Source organism: Triticum urartu, chromosome 3A (genome assembly GCF_056163025.1).
Source record: "Triticum urartu cultivar PI428250 chromosome 3A, HENAU_Tu73, whole genome shotgun sequence".
Classification (NCBI taxonomy): domain Eukaryota; kingdom Viridiplantae; phylum Streptophyta; class Magnoliopsida; order Poales; family Poaceae; genus Triticum; species Triticum urartu.
In genome coordinates, this window is record NC_141875.1 from 84,182,392 (window position 1) to 84,191,649 (window position 9,258).

The 9,258-nt window shown below is 45.0% G+C and overlaps 1 protein-coding gene across 1 annotated transcript; it reads left to right on the top strand.

Annotated features, from left to right (window-relative positions):
* The first annotated feature begins 369 nt into the window (after positions 1 to 369).
* On the top strand, positions 370 to 4,534 carry LOC125542997 (FRIGIDA-like protein 4b). The gene is made up of 3 exons (XM_048706242.2): positions 370 to 1,728; positions 2,852 to 3,027; positions 3,828 to 4,534. The coding sequence occupies exons 1-3, from the start codon at positions 375 to 377 to the stop codon at positions 4,260 to 4,262; spliced, it is 1,965 nt and encodes a 654-aa protein (XP_048562199.2). The 5' UTR covers positions 370 to 374; the 3' UTR covers positions 4,263 to 4,534.
* Positions 4,535 to 9,258: the final 4,724 nt, after the last annotated feature.

A 9,258-nucleotide genomic window follows, 5' to 3' on the forward strand; every position in this document is an offset into this window, starting at 1 on the left:
GATTGATTCCTATCCTATATAGGAATAGGAATTCATTCTTACAAACCAAAGAGCTTCAAAGGAAATTTTTCTATACAAATCCTATGCTATGAAAATCCTATAAAATTCCTACAAACCAAAGGAGCCCTCAACGGTTATAAATAGATGACGTATGGAGAACTATAAAAGTCTCCATCCTTTAATATCAGGTAAAGATTTATGCACGTACATATATGAGCGTTTGTGCCTGTACTGATGTTAAAAAAAACTTTATTTTGTTTATACCGAACTTTTGGAAAGTGTGCAGCCTAAAGTTGTTATTTTTTTTTAGGTAAGCCTAAAGTTGTTATCGACAGGTCCATACATTCAGGACGGTTGAGCCCATTAGGGTCCAGATGCAAGTCCAAACCAAAGCCCAGCTTCTGCCGTCTCAACACGGCCACGAACCCATCTCGAAACTGCCCCCAATCCAACTCCAGCGCCTCCCAGCCCTCGCCGCCATGGCGACCACCGACGACCCCACCGCCACCGGCGAGGTCCGGCGCCTCCTCGAGCATCTCGACTCCCAGCAGCAACTCCTGGCCACCTGCCACGACGCCTGGTCGCGCACGCTCGCGCACTTCGCCTCGCTCGACCAGGACGTCGCCTCCCGCTCCGCCTCCGTGGACGAGGCCCTGGCCGCCGCCGACGCGTCCACCTCCGAATCCCTCGCGGCTCTCGAGGCACGCGAGGCCTCCGTGCCCGTGCGCCTCACCGAGGCCTCCGACGCGCTCTCGGCCGCCCTCGCCGAGGCCGAGGCCGAATCCGCCGCGCCGCCGCCCGCCGACATCCGTGGCGCCCTCAGGTGGATATGCCGCCGCATGGACGCTGCCGCGCTCTGGCGCTTTATGGCCGCGCGCCGCAGGGAGCTCGCCACCGTTCGTAAGGAGATCGCCCCCACCGTAGCAGCGTCCGTGGACCCACCCCGCCTCGTCCTCGATGTGCTCAGCGATTTCCTGGAGGCCGGTGAAGGCGCCGGTGAAGACCAGTGCTGGGTGCTCGGCATGCTGCTGCGCTCGTTGTTTGGTTCAGATGGGCGGAAGCCGCCGGAGATAGGAGATACGTTGGTTGAGAGGGCGTCTGTGGTTGCAAAGAACTGGTCTGAGCGGTTTGGTATCAAGAGAGACTCGCCAGCTCCCATCAATGAGGAGGTGGAGATGACAGAAGCTGACGATGCTGATAATGCAGCGTTACCAGATAAGAAAGTAGAGCAGGCAGATGCAAAAGAGGAGGAGGAAGAGGAGGAGGTGGAGGAGGTGGAGGAGGAAGAAGAGGAAGAAGAGGAAGAGGAAGAAGAAGAGGAAGACCAGGAGGAGCTGGTGGCTGTATCAGGTGATGAGGAGGAAGAGAACCCAGAGGAAGTAGAAAATGAAACACAGGAGGACCCAGAGGAAGCGGGGATGGAAGCACTGAAGGAGAAGAAGGGAGAAGAGGTAAAGGTGGAGGTTCCTGCTGATGAGAAGATAGCTGAAGAAGCAGGGAAGAGCGAAGTTAAGGAAGAAACAAAGGCAATGGGGGAAGTTGACAAGGAAGGGGAGAAGGGTGCACTGGGGCAAGTAGAAGCACATTTATTCCTGCAGATGGTTGCGGCATTTGGACTGAAAGACAAGTTTGATGGAGAGTTCTTGAAGAGCCTGTTTGTTGCTAACCGTCGAAGGAAGGAACTTGCGAGGTTTGCCTTTATCCTCGGGTTTGAGGAGACCGTCGCAGGTAATGATGACCTATTGGCATGGTTTTTAAATTTGTTACGTTTTTTATCTGATTTAGTAACAGGTCTTCAGTTCATTGAGTATGAGGATTGCGACGTTCTTTTGAGTTTACTTTGCAAATCAAGTCATTTTCTAGATTGAGAAAGAAATGCCCTTAGAACCTGCATTTTCCTTACTTTACGCAGCAACTTAAGATTCATTGCTTTCATCATGTGTTTGATTTGGTAGTATGATTTCTGCATCTAAATAATCATGTAGGCATGCTAAATATTCTTTTTATGACGTTCTTCTTGAGTTGTATTATAAGGTAGTACGTAGTAGTGATGTTGCTTTCTTCTTGGTGGTATACTCCGTATTTAGGGATTAGGACATACCACCTCCGTCCCATATTAAGTGTCACTCAAATGGATGTATCTAGCACTGAAATACATTTAGATTATTCTATTTGAGCGACACTTAATATGGGACGGTACTCCCTCCGTTCCAGAATATAAGGTGCATAAGTTTATAGAATAAAACATCACCATCTACAATACAAAATCAATAAAATATGAAAATACTTTTCATGATGGATCTAATGGTACAGATTTGGTGCTGTAGATATTGATACTTTTTCCTAAAACCTTGGTCAAACATGCGCATGTTTGAGTTTTGAAAAAGCTAATACACCTTATATTTTGGAACTGAGGGAGTATAAATTTAAGGAACTGAATTCTACATGAGCTTACTCATGAACAAAAAAATATCACAAGGTTTAGAATAAGTTTCGAAGGACCTTGTTAACTTGACGAATTTAAGCAGCTTCTTGCTTTTGGTCAGTTTTGTGCCTCCGGAGTCCGGACTGCATTTCAACTGAGTGAATTGGTGAGAAGAATGTACTTTTGAAGTTGTGATCTGTTTGTTTGTTTTCTTGGGGCTTGTTTAATAACCATCTAAAAGACTTGATTAATTGATAATCACAACTACTTCTAACTAGATTAACCTTTTGTTGAAGGTTCCATATTGAGTTTCGAACTATACATGATTAGCATCTTATGTATTTTATCCAGATCTGCTGGTTACTATATGTTTAGTAGTTCAGAGAAAAGAAGACATGACTCAACTATTCTGTTATTACTTTGCAGATGTTGTTCAGGAATTGGTTACTTCAGGAAATGTAATTGAGGCTATATATATTGCTCATGAGGCATGTTTGCTTGAGCGATTTCCTCCTGCACCTCTTCTTAACTCTTATATAAAGGACTCAACTGAGAAGGCCCAGGCCATTCTGAGTAGTGGAAGACGCTCCAGTTCTGCTGTTGTAAGACTCCATCCCACTCTCTGAACTTGATTTCTTTTTGTTAAACTCATCATTCTGTTTGGTCATCGGTCCTTTTTCTGTCTGAATGCCTGCATGAAGATCATTGATGAAGGAAATGAAATTAGTGACATGCCTTTGATTTAAACAACCTGCAGTTCTGTCATATCTGTGACGTGCATCGGTTTTGGTATAGTAGTATTATGTGTATATCATTTCCACAAAAGCACTTACGCCTCTTAAATTTAAACAGTTGATTCAAAATTATAGTGCTTATCTGATTCATCAGTCGTAGAATCATGTTGCGTATTGGTATCATTGAGTTCATAGATTAGTTTGTTCCATGTAGTCCATCCAGACCACTGTTTTAGCCCTCGATTTGCTTGGTTTCCTGTTTCGAGTTTGGATGCACTATTGCAAAAATTTATTTCTGTTGGTTAGCTGAGACTTCATCCGTTTGAAAATATAAGTCCTATTTTCTTGTTCAGCATGTAGATTTAGGAAGTCATGAAACCAAGAGACAATAATAAAGGGAAACGACCTTGCTTCCATGGTGTTGTGTCGTGGGAATCAGAGAGAGATAAGTTAGCGTGGGTGTTCATATCAGTTGGAAAGAGGATATAAATTAGGCGAAAAGAGGAAAATCTCATTAAATTCATGAGCATTATCCCCAAGATTCGAGGCCTTAGCTACTTGCCTATGGGAAATGAAGCATGCCTTTATCCTTTTTCCAGTTCTCTATCCATTTTCCAGTCCTTGGTAACTTGTGGCACTAAAGAAAGGCTTCATGTTTTTTTCTCCAGGAGGAGTCTAAGACCTTGGAGTGCAACGCCTGCAAGGCTGTCATCAGGTGTGTCGAGTCCTGCCAGCTAGTATCGGTATTTAACATCGAGCACTTAAAAAAGAAGGTGGCGAGGATGGATAGAGAGAAGGCTGACCGGAAGAGGCTAGGCAGCGGAAACAGATTCCAGAACAAGCGAGCACGGGGAGCAGCCGGACCTCAGTCCTTCCCTGCTGCCAAGTCCGCAAGGGCGTCAGGCTCAGGCTCAGGCTACGGGCCATCATTCCAGAACCCAGTGTCCCGTTCCTTTGGTTACGCGGCTCGTGCTGGGTATGTGAACCCGGCTGCTGCTGCTCAGCCCTACTATGCGCCGGGGAGCATGGCAGCGCGGCGAGGCGGTGTGTTGTATGGCGGGCCTGGAGCAGCATTCGGGGCGCAGCAGCCGTACCACCGCTAAGGCCAGCCATATCAGTTGATGTTGCTGGACCAATTGCTGTTTCTTGCTGATTTGTACCAACTTGCGTTGTAGTAACATTTATCCTTGCCGTCGTGTAACTCTTGGTCGACTGGATGCCATTTGAAGAGATTCAGTCTTAGTACATGCTGCTGCTTTCTTTTTGGTTGGCTCTGTATGCGAGATACCGTTTGTCTGAATGAGACTGTATGCTGAATGTTGTAGAGATTGAACGCCATTGACTCTATTCAAACCTAGATATGTCTTTTTGTTTCTCCATGTGTAGATCAAATTTAGGTTCGGCTAGCTGAATGCATGTGCGTTGTCATGGAATAACAAAAAATAGTCAAACAATTGTTCTAATTCAGAAGAAGAATGTCGAACACGATATCTTATACTCCCTTCAATTCATGTTACATGTCGCTATGGATCCCTCCGATCGGAGGGAGTACGATATTGACCTTGCTAATTCTTCTTTGTCCTAATGAGACAAAAAGAGCCTCCTTTACCACTTTAGGGAATGGGAGTATGCGTGTTGCATACAACTAGGACAAAATGATCTACGATTGAATCCATAGCTATTTTTGGGATTTGGCAGGTGTGATGTACACATTCAGGGCCTATTCGGTTTGGAGGATTTTCATAGGAAACACATAGGAACAAGGATCCCGAAGGAAATTTCCTATAGATGCATTCGGTTTGTAGGAAATGTGTATAGGAATTTCGTAGGAATACTATTCATTTCCTGTGTTTTTGGAGGAAATTACACATCCACTCAAAGCTCATTTTGCGCGTAGGAACGAGGCGAGCCAATTCCTTAGGGTGACAAGTGCCATCCTATAAAATTCCTATACTAGTCCTAATTCCTACGTTATGAAATCCTCCAAACCGAATGAGCCCTCATTTTAAGCACTTTTTAAGTGAATCAATTAGTTGAATATTAGAGAGCAATAATTTAATGAACACGTCTACACAGCGGCCGTCTACTCCCTAGCGTTCTGGAGTAGCCGGCCAAAATAGGAAAATTTTGGTCTTTATAATTATAAAAGGGAATACTTTGTCCTTCTTGTCCTTTATTCTAATAAAAAATCATCTGATCCCTTTGTTCACGAAGTACTAAACGTGAGAACAGTTATTTCCTATAGTGCATGTGTTTTATTCTCTTGTGCATTTAATTTGTGATTTTAAAATTTTGAAAAGGCATACCTTTCAATTCGCGAATCAAAATGAGATACGTTTTCATCATTGGAATCCTCGCGACGTGCTCTTCAAAACTAGATCTCGCATGGCTATATTTTGACAATTTTTTTTTTGCAATTTAATCTCCTTTGGTGCAACTGATTAGTCGTTGATGTGCAACTAGTTGACAGTGGACGTGCAACTTTTCACTCTAAGCCTGGACATGCAATTTTCACTAGTGTTACCACCCCATACTACTCTCTAACAGTGAAATGTGCAATTTTGTCTGCTGCCCAGGTTAACTACCCTGACCAATTGCTGCCTGGTAGTCATTGCGTGTGTGCAACCCCCACAACGTGCGAGGGACTACTCTATAAGAGTGTGCCATCCCTCAGTCTGTGTCTGAACAACTATATCGGCCAGGGCGTGCAACTCTGCAGTCACGCGTGAGCAACCACCTCATTATGCATGTGCAACTCCCGCAGCATTGTGTGTGCGGCTATATGAACGAGAGTGCGCAACTCCGCAGCCATACATATACGACTATGCCGACGAGAGTGTGCAACTCCGTGGCCGGGTGTGAGCACCTCCCACAACAATTCATGTGTGACTATACGGACGAGATTGTGCAACTTCGTGGCCACGCAAGTGCGACTATGCCGTCGAAAGTGTCCATGTCCATACGTGAGCACTTGCCGCAGCAGTACGTGTGCGACTCTGCGAACGAGTGTGCAACTCCGCGGCCACACATGTGCGACTATGCTGACGAGAGTGTGCAACTCAGCAGTTGTGCGTATGCGACTATGTGACTATGCAGACGAGAGTGTGCAACTACACGGCCACGCATGTGTGACTATGCGAACGAGAGTGTGCAACTCCGTAGCCACGCATGTGGGACTATACAGTCGAGAGTGTGCAACTCCACGGTTGTGTGTGAGCACCTCCCGCAGTCGTGCGCGTGCGACTACGAGGGCGAGAGTGAGCAAACCCCGCGGCCACACATGTGGGACTATGCCGACAAGAGTGTGCAACTCCGTGACTATGAGTGAGCATTGATACGTCCATTTTGCATCATGTTTACCTACTGTTACTTACTATGTTTTATTGCATAATAATGCTTTTTGGAGTAATTCTAATGCATTTTCCCTCATAACACTACTAGGAAAAGGGCTATAGATGAAATTGACACTAATGGCGCACCAGACAAGTGGTGCGCCACTACTATATACTAATGGCACATCAGCACATTAGTGTGGAAGACACTAATGGCGTACCAGACACACGGTGCGTCACTAGTAATATTTTTTTTTCATTTTTTCAAACATACTAATGGCGCATCCAGGCAAAGTGTGTCATTACTAGTTCTAACTAGTAATGGCGCACCAGTCACACAGTGCGCCACTACTGTATTTTTTTATTCTTTTTTTTGCAAAACTATTAATGACGGACTGTGGCATAGTGCGCCATTACTAGTTTAAACTAGTAATGGCGCACTATGCAACGATGGGCCATTAGTGTGTATATATATATATATAGGGTCGTGCTATTCGTCATCCTGGATGAGGAATAGTTATTCTTTACCCCCTCTCTATTTTGACATCAATGCACCGTATTTTTACGTTTCATAATTTTTTCTTATTTCATACATAAAAAGAGAATGTAAGACAATATGTACTCGCCGTAAAAAATATTTTATATTATGTAAAATTACGAATGTAAAAACATAGTGTAAAACATCCATAAAATGTGAATTTTTTGGTCTTATAACCTATAATTTTGTTTTTTTATACCAAATTTTACATATTGAATCAATATGCACGTAACTATTTATATTTTAAACGTAATTTATTTGGGAAGCGATTGTAAGATTACATCGGGTGAAGAATAACTTATTCTGCACCCTGAGTGATGAATAGTAACACTATATATATATTTGCAAAACTACTAATGGCGCATGGATGGGTGGTGCGCCATTAGTAACCTGGGACCAGCTAGATATTTTGGACAACCACACCTACACACTCACTTTCCCCACTTCATTTCCTCCACCTTCTTCTCCAAGCTTGTCGGCTGCCTTCTCCTCCTCACCTCATTTGCACCAAAGATTCATCAAAATTAAGTGGTTAAATTACCTTTTTTTGATAGGTAAGTAAGGGGAAAGCTATCTTTATATTGTAGATCTACTTTTTTCTCTCTAGCTTGCTTCAACAACGTGCACATGCACTTTTTGTGGCCTAACTAGATCTATGTATGTTTGTGGTGTTGCATATATGTTTGTGTTTGCAGGTACCAGTATTTGAAATGCGATAATTGCCAATATTTTGCCGGAATGTTGATTCATTTTCGTTTCGGCGAGAATTTTGGCACTATGCATTCTTTTTGGTCCTATTTTTAGGGAAAGTCATGCCAAATTTTTTCTTGGTTCTAAAATATCATTTTGCTCTACCCCGCAGGCGACCATGGTTCGCACGATGACCGAAGGCATCGTGAATAGGTTTTTGAGCTCCGCGAAGGCCGAGATGCTTCAAAAGAACGAGACGGAGATAAGATTTCCTTGTCAAAGATGTAAGCTGAAGAGCCTTATTGCGGGCCCGGATTTTGGGCAGGTGCGGGACCACCTGCTCTTGCGTGGTTTCATGGATGGCTATCGGTGGCAAGGTGATGAAGATGATTATGAAGTCGTCCATGGGGGCCGGGCAAGAAATGAGGAAGGGCAGCAAGACAACCACCACGGCTCGGGCGGGCGAGAAGACGAAGAATCTCCAGGACATGATCACGACGATGATGCTGTACACAGTCATCATGTAGAAGATGCCGGGCATGATGATGAGGAAGATGCCAGAGCAGACGAAGGGCATGATCATGAAGATGAAGATGCCGGCGGAGCAGACGACGATGGACCATCGATGGGCTGGGTGCAGGACCCTCATATTCAAGAGCTGCTTCTCAACCAGACGGATAACGCAAGAGCTGCCGCCCGAGAGAAAGCCAAGCTGGATCAACTGGAGATAGATGTGGTTACTCCATTGTATGAAGGATGCAGGCTAGAGGATACCCGTCTGAAAGCAACGCTCATGGCTCTGGAGATGAAGGTAAAACACAAAATGACCGACGCATGCTTCGACGAGAACATCTCATTCTGGCACGAACGTCTTCCGAAGGGGAACAAGTGCCCTACCAGTTTCGAGGAGGCGAAGAAAATTGTGTGTCCTCTGGATTTACCGCACGTGAAATACCATGTGTGCATGAACAATTGCATCATTTATCGGGACGAGTACGCGGAGTCTACCATATGTCCGGTGTGCGGCGTCACTCGATACAAGAAGAGGAAGAAAGCTCCTCGAAAAGTGGTGTGGTACTTTCCGATCACTCCTCGTCTGCAGCGGTATTTCGCGGACCCTAAGGTAGCAAAGCTCCTGCTTTGGCACGCGGATAGGGAGGAGAAGAAGCGAGAAGATGACGCAAATGATCCGAAGATAAATAAAAAAGGCAAGATGCTGAGTCACCCTAAGGATGGGAGCCAGTGGCAAGCGTTGAACTTCGAACACCCAGAATTTGGGAAGGATCCAAGGAACATCGTGCTGGGCGCGAGCACCGATGGAGTCAATCCGTTTGGCAGCCAGAGAAGCACACATAGCACCTGGCCTGTGTTTGTGTGGATGTACAACCTTCCCCCCTGGTTGTGCATGAAGAGGAAGTACATTCACATCAGTATGCTAATTGAAGGGCCGAAACAACCAGGGAATGACATCAATCTGTATCTGGGGCTGCTGAAAGAGGAGCTAGACACGCTGTGGAAAACGCCAACCAATACGTGGGA

Excerpts from the sequence above, each read along its gene's own strand:
- LOC125542997 (XM_048706242.2), top strand. The coding sequence starts at position 375 with ATGCAAGTCCAAACCAAAGCCCAGCTTCTGCCGTCTCAACACGGCCAC. Across the intron at positions 1,729-2,851 it reads GTTTGAGGAGACCGTCGCAG|ATGTTGTTCAGGAATTGGTT; the intron begins GTAATGATGACC and ends ATTACTTTGCAG. Across the intron at positions 3,028-3,827 it reads GACGCTCCAGTTCTGCTGTT|GAGGAGTCTAAGACCTTGGA; the intron begins GTAAGACTCCAT and ends TTTTTTCTCCAG.